Genomic DNA, 15,603 nt, shown 5'->3' with positions numbered 1-15,603 from the left:
CGAATAGAGTAGGAAATTCTGCAGAAATTTACAGAATATACAAGAAATTCTCCATTCTATTATTCACTCAACAAACTGAGTGTCCTCTTATGAGCCAGACATCTTTCCAGGCTATGGAAATATAGCAAAAAACAAAACAGGAAAATCCCTACCCTCTCATAACACAAAGGAAGAATTAAAACATAGTATGTCAGAGCGTGACAAACACAAGGGTATATATATTGTATATAATATATATATATATTATAGATAAATGGAAGGGGGATAGAGAGTGTTGGGAAGGGTGGTTATACTTTAAACACAGAGGTTAGAGAAGCCTTCAAGAAGAGGCAATGAATGGTTGAGCAAAGATTCAGGGAGATGAGAAAAAGAAGCCACGTAGGTATCTGAAGGAAAAGAATTTCAAGGCAGAAAGAACAGTAAGTTAAAAGAATTTGAATCAGTGATTCCCATGATAGCCAAGGAAGATCTCTCCAATTCTGGTCTTTTAGAATGAGGCCAGACTACAATTTGATAGTGTTCATATTCTAACATGTCTTTGATGAAAAAAAGGTAGACTCCAGCCCATATTGTATCTCTGTGTGAACTGGGGAAAAAGCAAGTCTGTCTCCAGGTGAATGCTTCACTGTATGAAGGCACACAGCTTGAAGAGTGTGGGCTGAATTTCAGACCTCACTCATTGCCTCAGCCAAGTGTCCTTGTGCGGGGCACATCTTGCATGGCATTATGCAAAAGCCCTAATAGAGTTTTCTGCTCCATGAAACAATTTTTCTTTTAATATAAAAAAGGTATATCTTGTTGTTTCCAATTTCATTTAAAAAAAGGGGGGGGGGGAGGAAGTTGTGAGGCAGAATCTAACACTGGAAAGTACTATAAATGAGGAAACAATTTCAGAAAATTTATAGTCTTATAAATGAAGTACCTATAAAGTCTTATCAAAAAAATTAATATACCTCTAGCTTAACTTCCTATAGTAAACTTCTGTGAGAATTCAAGGAGTCATATTTCTGAAATACCTAAAACTAAAGAACATTGGTGAAGCTTACCCTGACTCCCTAAGAAAGCTGCATGAACACCACTTCTTTTCCTAGTTTCTACATACTTAAAATGATAACAAAATTAGGTACTATTTTTGTAATAGTAGAAGGACAGGAAAAGTGTTACTTAAACACATTTGTTTCTTATATAGATTTATTATAGCCAAGTTAATTTGAACTCTCCCACATGAAAGTAACTTTATGAAACCAAAAACTTCCCTGAAAAAGGATTTTATCTATATGTGATCTGTTTGGTTGAACATTTATAAGTATGCTTCTCTTAATGTCTTGCCAGTTAACTCTAGAAAAATGACTAACAGCAAGATAAATGACCCCAACCTCTGAGCAATCAAGAATACCTGATTACCAATGATTTATCCAACGTACTATCTTGAATTTCTTAGAACAAATACAACAAAAACTCTCTGTGTAGACTTTACAATTTTTATTTAGAATACCCAATCTGGGGGGGAGGGGCAAGATGGCGGCAGAGCAGGGTCTCCAAGTCACTTGTCCTCAACAAATTACCTAGAAAACATTCCAATCATCCTGAAAATCTACGAATTCGGCCTGAGATTTAAAGAGAGACCAGCTGGAACGCTGCAGTGAGAAGAGTTCGCGCTTCTATCAAGGTAGGAAGACGGGGAGAAAGAAATAAAGACACAAAAGGCCTCCGAGGGGGAGGGGCCCGCGAGGAGCCGGGCTGAGGCCGGGGCGAGCGTCCCCAGGACAGGAGAGCCCCGGCCCGGAGGAGCAGGAGCTGCACCGACCTTCCCCGCGGAAAGGCCTCCCGGGGAATTGGAGCAGGATCCCCAGGAAGGCGGGGATGCCCTCGGGCTCCCTGGGACAGTAACAGAGGAACTGCGCCCCGGAGATGCGCCGAGCTCCCTAAGGGCTGCAGCGCTCGGCGGGACCCGGAGCAGCTCGGAGGGGCTCGGGCGGCGGCTCCGCGGAGGGGGCTGCGCGGCTCCGGGAACAGCTCGGAGGGGCTCGGGCGGCGGCTCCGCGGAGGGGGCTGCGCGGCTCTGGGGGCAGCTCGGCGGCGGCTCGGGCGGAGGAAGAAGCTCCGTGCGGAGGGGGCAGCGCGGATCCGGGAACAGCTCGGAGGAGCTCGGGCGGCGGCTCCACGGAGGGGGCTGCGGGGCGGGAGCGCGAATCCAACAGCACAGGCTGCGGAGCACAGGGCGCCGGGACACAGCCCAGGATCCGGCCTCCCCCCGGGACAGGCAGAGGCCAGGAGGGCCCAGGACAGCGAGGACGCTCCTGCCCCGAGCTGAGCAGATCAGCGGCCCCGCCCGGGAGCCCCCAGGCCCTGCAGACGGAGAGCCCCGGAGCTACTGCGGCAGCTGACTCCAGGGTCCCAGAGCTGCCCCCGCCACTGTGGCTTCCTCCCGGGGCCTCACGGGGTGAACAACCCCCACCAAGCCCTGCACCAGGCAGGGGCAGAGCAGAGCAGCTCCCCCAAGTGCTAACACCTGAGAATCAGCACAGCAGGCCCCTCCCCCAGAAGACCAGCGAGACGGACCAGTTCCAGGGGAAGTCAAGGGACTTAAAGTATACAGAATCGGAAGATACTCCCCCGTGTTTTTTTGTTTGTTTGTTTGTTTTTTGTTTGTTTTTTGTTTTTGTTTTTGTTTTGTTTTGTGCTTTTTTTTCTTTCTTTCTTCTTGATTTCGGATTGCTTCCCCCACCCCACCCCACCCCACCCTTTTTTTTCTCCTTTCTTTCTTTTTCTTCTCTTTTTCCCTTTTTTCTTCTCTTTTTTCTTTTTCTCTTTTCTTTCCTTCTCTCTCTTTTTCTCCTTTTCCCAATACAACTTGTTTTTGGCCACTCTGCACTGAGCAAAATGACTAGAAGGAAAACCTCACCTCAAAAAAAAGAATCAGAAACAGCCCTCTCTCCCACAGAGTCACAAAATATGGATTACAATTCAATGTCAGAAAGCCAATTCAGAAGCACTATTATACAGCTACTGGTGGCTCTAGAAAAAACCATAAAGGACTCAAGAGACTTCATGACTGCAGAATTTAGATCCAATCAGGCAGAAATTAAAAATCAATTAAATGAGATACAATCCAAGCTAGAAGTCCTAACGACGAGGCTTGACGAGGTGGAAGAACGAGTGAGTGACATAGAAGACAAGTTGATGGCAAAGAGGGAAACTGAGGAAAAAAGAGACAGGCAATTAAAAGACCATGAGGATAGATTAAGGGAAATAAATGACAGCCTGACGAAGAAAAACCTACGTTTAATTGGGGTTCCCGAGGGCGCCGAAAGGGACAGAGGGCCAGAATATGTATTTGAACAAATCCTAGCTGAAAACTTTCCAAATCTGGGAAGGGAAACAGGCATTCAGATCCAGGAAATAGAGAGATCCCCCCCTAAAATCAACAAAACCCGATCAACACCTCGACATTTAATAGTGAAGCTTGCAAATTCCAAAGATAAGGAGAAGATCCTTAAAGCAGCAAGAGAAAAAAAGTCCCTGACTTTTATGGGGAGGAATATTAGGGTAACAGCAGACCTCTCCACAGAGACCTGGCAGGCCAGAAAGGGCTGGCAGGATATATTCAGGGTCCTAAATGAGAAGAACATGCAACCAAGAATACTCTATCCAGCAAGGCTCTCATTCAAAATGGAAGGAGAGATAAAGAGCTTCCAAGACAGGCAGGAACTGAAAGAATATGTAACCTCCAAACCAGCTCTGCAAGAAATTTTAAGGGGGACTCTTAAAATTCCCCTTTAAGAAGAAGTTCAGTGGAACAATCCACAAAAACAAGGACTGAATAGATATGATGACACTAAACTCATATCTATCAATAGTAACTCTGAACGTGAACGGGCTTAATGACCCCATCAAAAGGCGCAGGGTTTCAGACTGGATAAAAAAGCAGGACCCATCTATTTGCTGTCTACAAGAGACTCATTTTAGACAGAAGGACACCTACAGCCTGAAAATAAAAGGTTGGAGAACCATTTACCATTCAAATGGTCCTCAAAAGAAAGCAGGGGTAGCCATCCTTATATCAGATAAATTAAAATTTACCCTGAAGACTATAGTGAGAGATGAAGAGGGACACTATCTCATACTCAAAGGATCTATCCAACAAGAGGACTTAACAATCCTCAATATATATGCCCCGAATGTGGGAGCTGCCAAATATTTAAACCAATTAATAACCAAACTCAAGAAATACTTTGATAATAATACACTTATACTTGGTGACTTCAATCTAGCTCTTTCTATACTAGATAGGTCTTCTAAGCACAACATATCCAAAGAAACGAGAGCTTTAAATGATACACTGGACCAGATGGATTTCACAGATATCTACAGAACTTTACATCCAAACTCAACTGAATACACATTCTTCTCAAGTGCACATGGAACTTTCTCCAGAATAGACCACATACTGGGTCACAAATCGGGTCTGAACCAATACCAAAAGATCGGGATAGTCCCCTGTATATTCTCAGACCATAATGCCTTGAAATTAGAACTTAATCACAACAAGAAGTTTGGAAGGACCACAAACACATGGAGGTTAAGGACCATCCTGCTAAAAGATGAAAAGGTCAACCAGGAAATTAAGGAAGAATTGAGAAGATTCATGGAAACTAATGAGAATGAAGATACAACCGTTCAAAATCTTTGGGATATAGCAAAAGCAGTCCTGAGGGGGAAATACATCGCAATACAAGCATCCATTCAAAAACTGGAAAGAACTCAAATTCAAAAGCTCACCTTACACATAAAGGAACTAGAGAAAAAGCAACAAATGGACCCCACCCCCAGCAGAAGAAGACAGTTAATTAAAATTCGAGCAGAACTAAATGATATCGAGACCAAAAGAACTGTGGAACAGATCAACAGAACCAGGAGTTGGTTCTTTGAAAGAATTAATGAGATAGATAAACCATTAGCGAACCTTATTAAAAAGAAGAGAGAGAAGACTCAAATTAATAAAATCATGAATGAGAAAGGAGAGATCACTACCAACACCAAGGAAATACAAACGATTCTAAAAACATATTATGAACAGCTGTATGCCAATAAATTAGGAAATCTAGAAGAAATGGATGCATTCCTGGAAAGCCACAAACTACCAAAACTGGAGCAGGAAGAAATAGAAAACCTGAACAGGCCAATAACCAGGGAGGAAATTGAAGCAGTCATCAAAAACCTCCCGAGACACAAGAGTCCAGGGCCAGATGGCTTCCCAGGGGAATTCTATCAAACGTTTAAAGAAGAAATCATACCTATTCTACTAAAGCTGTTTGGAAAGATAGAAAGAGATGGAGTACTTCCAAATTCGTTCTATGAGGCCAGCATCACCTTAATTCCGAAACCAGACAAAGACCCCACCAAAAAGGAGAATTACAGACCAATATCCCTGATGAACATGGATGCAAAAATTCTCAACAAGATACTAGCCAATAGGATCCAACAACACATTAAGAAAATTATTCACCATGACCAAGTAGGATTTATCCCCGGGACACAAGGCTGGTTCAATACTCGTAAAACAATCAATGTGATTCATCATATCAGCAAGAGAAAAACCAAGAACCATATGATCCTCTCATTGGATGCAGAGAAAGCATTTGACAAAATACAGCATCCATTCCTGATCAAAACACTTCAGAGTGTTGGGATAGAGGGAACTTTCCTCGACATCTTAAAAGCCATTTACAAAAAGCCCACAGCAAATATCATTCTCAATGGGGAAGCACTGGGAGCCTTTCCCCTAAGATCAGGAACAAGACAGGGATGTCCACTCTCACCACTGCTGTTCAACATCGTTCTGGAAGTCCTCGCCTCAGCAATCAGACAACAAAAAGACATTAAAGGCATTCAAATTGGCAAAGAAGAAGTCAAACTCTCCCTCTTCGCCGATGACATGATACTCTACATAGAAAACCCAAAAGCCTCCACCCCAAGATTGCTAGAACTCATACAGCAATTTGGTAGCGTGGCAGGATACAAAATCAATGCCCAGAAATCAATGGCATTTCTATACACTAACAATGAGACTGAAGAAAGAGAAATTAAGGAGTCAATCCCATTTACAATTGCACCCCAAAGCATAAGATACCTAGGAATAAACCTAACCAAAGAGGTGAAGGATCTATACCCTAAAAACTATAGAACACTTCTGAAAGAAATTGAGGAAGACACAAAGAGATGGAAAAATATTCCATGCTCATGGATTGGCAGAATTAATATTGTGAAAATGTCAATGTTACCCAGGGCAATTTACACGTTTAATGCAATCCCTATCAAAATACCATGGACTTTCTTCAGAGAGTTAGAACAAATTATTTTAAGATTTGTGTGGAATCAGAAAAGACCCCGAAGAGCCAGGGGAATTTTAAAAAAGAAAACCATAGCTGGGGGCATCACAATGCCAGATTTCAGGTTGTACTACAAAGCTGTGGTCATCAAGACAGTGTGGTCCTGGCACAAAAACAGACACATAGATCAATGGAACAGAATAGAGAACCCAGAAGTGGACCCTGAAATGTATGGTCATCTAATATTGGATAAAGGAGGAAAGACTATCCATTGGAAGAAAGACAGTCTCTTCAGAGACTTTTTTTTTTTTTTTTTTTTTAGCCTAATGCTATTTATTGAAAAGAGCAGAGAAGAGAGAGTACAGGCTCCCTAGGCACAGGATGGAATAAAAACAAGCAGATCAAGTCCACCTCCTGCTCAGCATATTCTCTTGTTGCCCCACAAGGCCATCTTGTTGTTGATGGGCATCTTCAGGAAGCGGTCAGATTGCACGTAGTTAGCTATCTTCTCCAAAGCCTCAAAACGGCACATGAAAGCCTTCAGATTTGGAAATTCATCCAGGCACTTGGGCTCAAACATACGGTTCTGATCTAAGACATCATAAGTGAGGAAATCCACAAAGGTGAGCTTTTCTCCTGCAAACCAGGAGAATTTCCCCAGGAACAAGGAGAACTGTTTCAGTTGTCCAGGTAGCTGTTCCAAGTACCGGGGCTTCAGTTTTTCAAGGTCAGGACTGTAGCACAGTTGTACCAGTACCATAAATGGTGTTGGGAAAATTGGACATCCACATGCAGAAGAATGAAACTGGACCACTCTCTTTCACCATACACAAAGATAAACTCAAAATGGATGAGAGATCTAAATGTGAGACAAGAGTCCATCAAAATCCTAGAGGAGAACACAGGCAACACCCTTTTTGAACTTGGCCACAGTAACTTCTTGCAAGATACATCCACGAAGGCAAAAGAAACAAAAGCAAAAATGAACTATTGGGACTTCATCAAGATAAGAAGCTTTTGCACAGCAAAGGATACAGTCAACAAAACTAAAAGACAACCTACAGAATGGGAGAAGATATTTGCAAATGACATATCAGATAAAGGGCTAGTTTCCAAAATCTATAAAGAACTTATTCAACTCAACACCAAAGAAACAAACAATCCAATCATGAAATGGGCAAAAGACATGAAGAGAAATCTCACAGAGGAAGACATGGACATGGCCAACATGCACATGAGAAAATGCTCTGCATCACTTGCCATCAGGGAAATACAAATCAAAACCACAATGAGATACCACCTCACACCAGTGAGAATGGGGAAAATTAACAAGGCAGGAAACAACAAATGTTGGAGAGGATGCGGAGAAAAGGGAACCCTCTTACACTGCTGGTGGGAATGTGAATTGGTGCAGCCACTCTGGAAAACTGTGTGGAGGTTCCTCAAAGAGTTAAAAATAGACCTGCCCTACGACCCAGCAATTGACTGCTGGGGATTTACCCCAAAGATTCAGATGCAATGAAACGTCGGGACACCTGCACCCCGATGTTTCTATCAGCAATGGCCACAATAGCCAAACTGTGGAAGGAGCCTCGGTGTCCATCGGAAGATGAATGGATAAAGAAGATGTGGTTTATGTATACAATGGAATATTACTCAGCAATTAGAAACGACAAATACCCACCATTTGCTTCAACGTGGATGGAACTGGAGGGTATTATGCTGAGTGAAATAAGTCAATCGGAGAAGGACAAGCAGTGTACGTTCTCATTCATTTGGGGAATATAAATAATAGTGAAAGGGAATATAAGGGAAGGGAGAAGAAATGTGTGGGAAATATCAGGAAGGGAGACAGAACATAAAGACTCCTAACTCGGGGAAACGAACTAGGGGTGGTGGAAGGGGGGAGGAGGGCGGGTGTTGGAGGGGAATGGGTGACGGGCACTGAGGTGGACACTTGACGGGATGAGCACTGGGTGTTTTTCTGTATGTTGGTAAATTGAACACCAATAAAAATTAATTAAAAAAAAAATAGAATACCCAATCTGTTTTGGTATTAAATTTAAACTGAAGATTTAATTGTTTACTGTCACAGTTGAAAATACTGGAGTTCAAAACATGCTATTGATTTAATAATTAAGTCAAATAAATTCCTGTCATAAGTGTTAATTTGTATGTCCTGGTTTATATTTTCTTAGCCTTGATGCTGGGAAATTACTAACAATAACTGAGAAAAAAATTCAAAGACACTTGGTTCAGCCATGTGAAAGTGAGGGCTATAACATAAAATTACACATTTCTGTTATCTGATTCTCAATCCATTAAGCTTAAGAAATGATATGAGAGCCATATAGGCAGAATTTAAATGGTTATAAACTCAGTAATAACTGTAAGGACTTACTATTATCTATCAAAGCTAACATATACATTTACAGAGCATCCAAACAGAAAAGCGAGTACCTCTTGTGATTCTTTAATAGAGGAGAACAATTTTGATAAATTGCCAATACTTTATCAATTGGATAAAGTGCTTGGACCACTGATTTAGCTTCATTTCTATTAAGATACAAATTATGCTAATTTGGAACCTTAAATCTGAACTTAAATTTGCACTTAGCCCCTAACATCATCCTTAACTGTCTAAAGTTTGTATTTGGTTGTAGTATATTAGCACTTAATATAAATACTACAATTTATTAATTAGAATGTCAGTTCCATTTTTGTCATCTTTGTTCACTGATGTATCCTTGGTGCCTAGCACAAAAGTGTGTTCAATAGATATTTCTTAAGTAGATCAATTTATTCTAAATCCACACCAAACCAAAATACAGACAGAAAAGGTTTTGTTTTGGTATCTCAGGGGGAGTGAGATTCCTGTGCCTCTTGCCCCCTGTTAAATAATACTGTAACATATATATTGGAAAATAGAATTAGTCATTGTAAGGTAAGGTAAGAGAGACAACTATACTTTAAACAAACTGCTGCACCTACTCTGGGTGATAGTGACTATTTCTGGAGTTTCTATGCCTAAATAAGTTTTCCCATTGCTCGTGTGTGTGTGGTTTAAGATTTTATTTATTTGACAGAAGTGGCGGGGAGAGAGAAAACGAATAAGCAGGGGAACAGCTGAGGGAGAGGGAGAAGCAGACTCCCTGTTGAACAGGAAGCCTGATGTGGGGCTGGATCCCAGGACCCTACATAACCTGATATCATAACCTGAGATGAAGGTAGATGTTTAACCAACTGAGCCACCCAGGTGCCCCTGCTCTTAGGTGTTTAAAGGTAGCTCTAATATAATGATTAGTAAAGATGATTCTATGAAGTGACAGATGAATCTAATGCTGGATTCTAATACTGGAACTTAATGACACATAAGTGACCTTCAGAAAACACAAAACTGACAGACAATATGGCCTTATTCTTTAAAGCCCTTCAGCACCTCCCCCAATGCCTCATACCTGGTAGAGTGCAGGTTTTAAATCAAGAGTTTCTGAGTTTCTTGTATGTCATTTACTAGTGGTGTGGCCTTAAGAAAGTTACTTAATCTCTCCACACTTAAGTTTCCTTATTTGTAAAAGGAGGTAATAATACCTCAAAGAGTAGTAAGAATGAAATGAGATGATGCACTCAGAGCACCATAGTAAGGAACTCAATGCAAAAAAAAAAAAAAAAAGAACTCAATGCTAACTAATGTTGTAATTATAGAAAGGAGTTAAAAATCATTACGCTAAGTAAGTTCTCTTGGAATGGGCTAATGCATGCTTAAACTCTTCATTTGCCATGCCCCTGCTAAATGATCATATCTATAGCTATTGGACCAAGGCTACTGAATCCTCTTCTATATACTCCTAGGCTTCAGCCATACTTAGTGGCATGCAGTTCCCAGCAGATACCCTTCAACAAGGTCAAGTATTTCCCCAATTTTTGAGGTTCAGCTCAAGCACCACACTTTTTTTTCTAAGAGGCCTTTCCTGATCTACCTCTAAGCTTACTTTGCCACTTACTTCCTTTTACCCCATCATATTCTGTATAAATTTGTCAACCTTCTTCAATTAAACTGTACAGTTTTTGAGAGCAGGGCTTGGGTCTCTTTCATCTCTGCATATGCCAAAGCACCCATATATTGCTTGGCACTATGTGGGAATTCAACAATTACTTGTAGAATAAACAGCTGAATGTTTAGTCCATTCAGTGTTGCGTTTTTTCAAACTTTTCCTGAGAAATAATATCAAGAGAGAAGCAAATTTCCTTATAAGTCTATCAATACTCCCTAAGGCAACCTGATGTAAATATAAATTTTCTTAAGTTTTTGTGTGGTCTTATGCTTTCCTCTTATAACTCATGAGAACTGTATATCTATACCAAGACAGGCCTGCATTTGTTTTAACGTGGAACACCAAGTACCCTCGCCACCTAGTTAATTACTACTAGGCCTAAGACCCACGAGTACAGAGATGGAGTGAAGCTGTTAGCAACACTGGAGGGACAATGCACCGTATGTGTAAGTCATTAGATGAAGGAAAAGTGCCTATGCTCTAGTTATGAAAACTGTGGCTAAACTAGCAAGAGGAAATGGTGGAAGTGTTGGTTCCCCAAAGGAAGAAGAATTAGGATAGAATGGACTAAAAAAATCTGTATACGAACTGAGTTTGAAAGACTAAAGGTCAGACTTACTGAGATAATAAAAATATGCAGTTTCCATAATGCCAAAATGTAAAAAGAAACCACATCTACCCATGCAGGAACGAGAAAAATGGATACTTGTCTTATGTTAAGTCAGAACATTAGCTCAACATACTCTCAATCCACTTAACTTCTTTGCAGAATTCTCTTCAGCTTTTTCCTACCCTTCCCCTCCCTCATTTTTACAGATCATCATCACACTGTTTCCTAAGCTTTGCATAGTGTAATTCTAAAGAGTCAGAATGTATCTGATACACAGAAAGATTTTTGGTCTGAGGATTTCTGTTTCTAAAGGTCACAGAAATGTGTCTGGGCTGAAAAGCAACAATTTTAGAAGACCTTATGTTAACACATCACCCATTTGTAATATTAACTATGAGTAGGGGGCAAACACTACTAATGAAGAATTTTGAAATACTTTAGAAAAGTCATCCATAAAATTCTAAAAGTTAACTTGTTGTTTTCTTAAAGTTCTTTACACTTAATCTATAAAAGAAATGTTCTAAACTGTATTCTAATCTGGGGTTGACAAACTTCTGTAAAGGATAAGTATGTGTTTTAGGTTTTGCCAGCAGAGAGGCAAAAACAAGGACACAATATAGAGATCTCTGTTTTAACTACTTACCTCTGCTCTTGTAATGAATTTTCACATGCCTTGAAATATTATTTTCAAACTATTTACAAATATACACTCATAGGGCATACAAAAACAGGTGGTGAGCCAAATATGGCCTAACACTATAGTTTACAAACTGCTATTCTAGTATCAGACCTGAAAAGAGAACTCTATACTGATAGTATTACTAAGAAATATTTTCCTACTTTCAAGGAAAAATACACATAAAAGGAGAAGAAAAAAAGGGATATTAAAAAAAAAAAAAAGAAAAAAAGGGGATATATAACAATATACATGGTATGAGCCTAGCATTTGAAGAAAAAGTGTGTGTGTGCATATGCATGTAAGCAGACACATCTACTCATGTATAAGGTGTAAGAAGAACCAAAGTAATTAAAACAAAATGTTGGTGATAAAATAAAGGGTTTAGTTTCTTTCTCTTTTGGTTTTATTTAAATTCAAGTTAGTGAACATATAGTACATTATTAATTTCAAGGTAGAATTTAGTGATTCATCACTTACATAAAACACCAAGTGCTCATCACATCAAGTGCCCCCCTAATCACCCCATTACTCCATCCCCCAACCTAACCTCCCCTCCAGCCAACTCTCAGTTTGTTCTCTATAGTTAAGAGTCTCTTAGGGTTTGTCTTTGTTTTTATTCCATTTTATTTTTCCTTCCTTTCCCCTGAGTTCATCAGTTTTGTTTCTTAAAATTTAGTTTTTTTTATAAATGTTTTTATTTTCCAAATCTTTTACAATGAACATGTAATCCTTTTATAATTAGAAAAAAATTAAATAAAAAAATCCTGATTTTTGACCTGAGTTGTTATGATTCAAAATAATGTTTTTACACATACCTTTGAGGGTTCGCACCTGGTTCTGCTTGAGTACAGAGCTTAAGAAATGAGGTGATAAAGAGCCACTGAAAAATAAAGGCAAATATGCTTATAAAGATCTTTTTTCACTTTTTATAGAACTTAGTCACAAATACAACTAATTTATACAATAAAAAACACAAGCTATTTTTACCTTGTTTTCTTTGCTAATACTATTCAGTTTAGGAAGAGTCTGCCAAAGCAGAAAGAGTATTAGATCCAAGATTAAATCACAACTATTTGGACGTTCTTAGGCAAAATAATTAATTTCTTAGTTTCTTCATCTGTAAAATAGGAATAATTAAACCTCCCACATAGGGTTGCTGTGATGAATAATAATAATGCATTTAAAATGCCTGTAACAATAGACAATACATAATAGTTACTATTTGGTTTTGTATTGGATGCCAAGTTTGATATGATATTCATATAGGTGTTACCAAAGAAATGAAAGCATTTATCTAAACAAATGTGTGAAGAGAAATGTATGGTAATGATACAAAACAGATAGGTTCCTGATTTTATTAATAAATATCAATAAATATCAATATTAATGAAATCTGCTATAGTCGTAAAGAGACCAGCAGTTTAGGCTTTTTTTTTAAGATTTTATTTTTAAGCAATCTCTACACCCAGCATGGGGCTTGAACTCACAACCCTAAGATCAAGAGTCACATGCTCTTCTCACTAAGCCAGCCAGGTGCCCCAGTTTTGGCTTTTTTTTTTTTTTTAATTACAAAAAATAAAAACGTTTTTGGGACACACTACTTTTGTTATTTGGAATTTGCGATAGTGTAAAAAATCTGTTTTGCTAACTAAATTATAAGTCTATTTCCTATTCATGGTTTTACATATATTATATTTCATTCTATTTATCGACATAATTATGACATAATAGGGCTACACAAAGGCCTATTAGATGGAACCATCATTTTGCCATACAATGAAAAAAAGAGAAAATGTTTCTAAAAATATTAAGGTAATGTTTTAAAGTAAAAAATTAAAATCTTTATGCTGTCATTTATCTACCTGCTTTTAAACCACAAAATCATTTTTATTTAACATCTAAACATATGATAAAGCTAAAAGATATAAACATGAAAGGCACAGTGAAGTGCATATTTGATGATATACAAGAGTCAATTTTCTCATTTAAACTTTAAAAAAAAGCATAGCCAAATAAAACGCATAAGCAGAACTTACCATTAGCTTCTAAATTATTTTTTAAGTAGGCTACCTTATAAGCACCAATATTAATAAAGAAGATACCAAGTTTCAAACAATGAAGATATAAATTCTAATAACTTCTCTAGTTTCTTTTCATGAAGATCAACCACTCAATTGTTCTTGTGACAATAGTCTTTCCAATCTACTAGTAAAGAAGCTTAAAATCTCGATGAGTAGATATATATTACGAATTTCAACTTTTGCCTTACTAATTTTTTACTGTATTTCAGCTACAACCACTCCACTTGAAGTTATTTAAAGAAATTAAATGCTGTATGAAATACTGATAATTGTTGCAGCTGAAGAGTTCATTATAGCTTTCTTCCTCCTTTCGTGTATGATTGAAATTCTCCATCTAGTATTTTATTAAAAACTTTTAAAATTTTCCAATAAACAAATTAACTATTATAAGGCCACCCTCAAAAGTATCTCAACAAAATCTGGGATTTTTGAATTCAAATGAATGTATATAACAGATTAAAAAAAAGATTCTGAAGACTTTTTTAGGAAAAGGAAACAAAATTGGATTTGAAGTATCATTTTCAGCTTTGACTTAAAATGGGAAAGCTGTAAGATCAATAGGAGTCACTGAGTTTGAAAACAAAAGCCAAGGAAACACATTAAAATTATATTCACCAGCAGAAACAAAACAAAAAGCCTCAAAGCATTATTTTACTTGTCAGACATTTTAAAATGAAACTGTGAACATAATTTTTAAGTATTAAACGTGCTGTGAAAGAAAGCGAAACTCAAAATAGAAAAACACACATAAACATGTTACAATGACAAAATGTTAATCATCTTATTTTTAAAAGTTTAATTATACTTTTAATTTCCCATGTCTTTAGCCTGCATTAGTATTTTCAGGCAATCAAAACAATTTAAACCTTTTGTACCTGAAATCAGTATTATAACTTTCTTTTGGGTTTACTTATAATATACTCAGGACTGACTATATTTTCCAGAATTTATGTTCTCATCTATCAAATATCCTGTTTCCTTATAACACTAATTAGACTATAAGTGCCTTAGGCTAATGTCTTATCCATAAAGTATTCTCTACACAATAAAAAAAACCAAAAAACTTTACAACATTGTTAAGGTTCTCCATCTCATACAATGAAATCTTTTAAGTCACCACTGACACTTAAATGGAAGATCCTGTACCTTTGTGGAGATGCAGGAGGGGTGTAAAATGTTAATGTTGAGGAAAAAGGCTGCTTCTTCAGTGCCTGCATAAGGTTGGGTTTATATTCTGGATCAACACACCATAAGGAACCTTTTCCATTAACCTAAAATAAAATACACAAGAATTATTAAAATACAACTTTAAGACATACGCAATCAGTACCTGAATGTTTTAACTAAATGTGTGTATGGGGAAAAAAACAACCCTAACAGCAACTTTTAAGGACAATGCAAAGGCTGATGTTAGCTTGCTATAAATGCACCATGTGGTCAAAAGCCTGGGAGGCAGACTGCCTGGGTTCTTATCTCCAGCTCTGTCACTTACCTACTGTGTGACCTTAGGAAAGTTAACCAACCTCTATCTATCTTTTCAGGCCATTAATTCCTTCATTTGGAATAGGTAGGGATGATGATGCTACCAATTTCCTAGGGCTGTTATGTGGATTAAATTATGCCTAAAGTACACTGCACGGTGCCTGGCACATAAGGCCACAGGACATGCCAACAGTTTGTGAGAACGGTACAACCCCAAGATATGCCTTGAACAGCATGAAGGCTGTATAGTGTGGTCCTCCACATACTAATATGTAATAAATATAAACCATTATTGTTATTGTTATAGAAAAACCAAAAAGAAAAGGAAAAATTAAGCTTTCTATGCAGCATTACTTCTCCAAAA

The 15,603-nt window shown here is 38.3% G+C and overlaps 1 protein-coding gene across 5 annotated transcripts in view; it reads right to left on the bottom strand.

Moving 5' to 3' along the window:
- FOXN2 (forkhead box N2) overlaps positions 1–15,603 on the bottom strand; it is a 71,677-nt gene that overhangs the window by 10,076 nt on the left and 45,998 nt on the right. For all 5 annotated transcript variants that reach the window (XM_025992607.2, XM_072742312.1, XM_072742313.1 and 2 more), the window contains 2 exons: positions 14,904–15,028; positions 12,492–12,556 (listed from right to left, as the gene is read on the bottom strand). In XM_025992607.2, the coding sequence (XP_025848392.1) occupies positions 12,492–12,556; positions 14,904–15,028 (190 nt within the window). The remainder of the gene's footprint in view (positions 1–12,491; positions 12,557–14,903; positions 15,029–15,603) is intronic.

Source organism: Vulpes vulpes, chromosome 16 (assembly GCF_048418805.1).
Source record: "Vulpes vulpes isolate BD-2025 chromosome 16, VulVul3, whole genome shotgun sequence".
Lineage (NCBI taxonomy): Eukaryota > Metazoa > Chordata > Mammalia > Carnivora > Canidae > Vulpes > Vulpes vulpes.
This window is presented reverse-complemented; position numbering and strand designations above follow the sequence as displayed.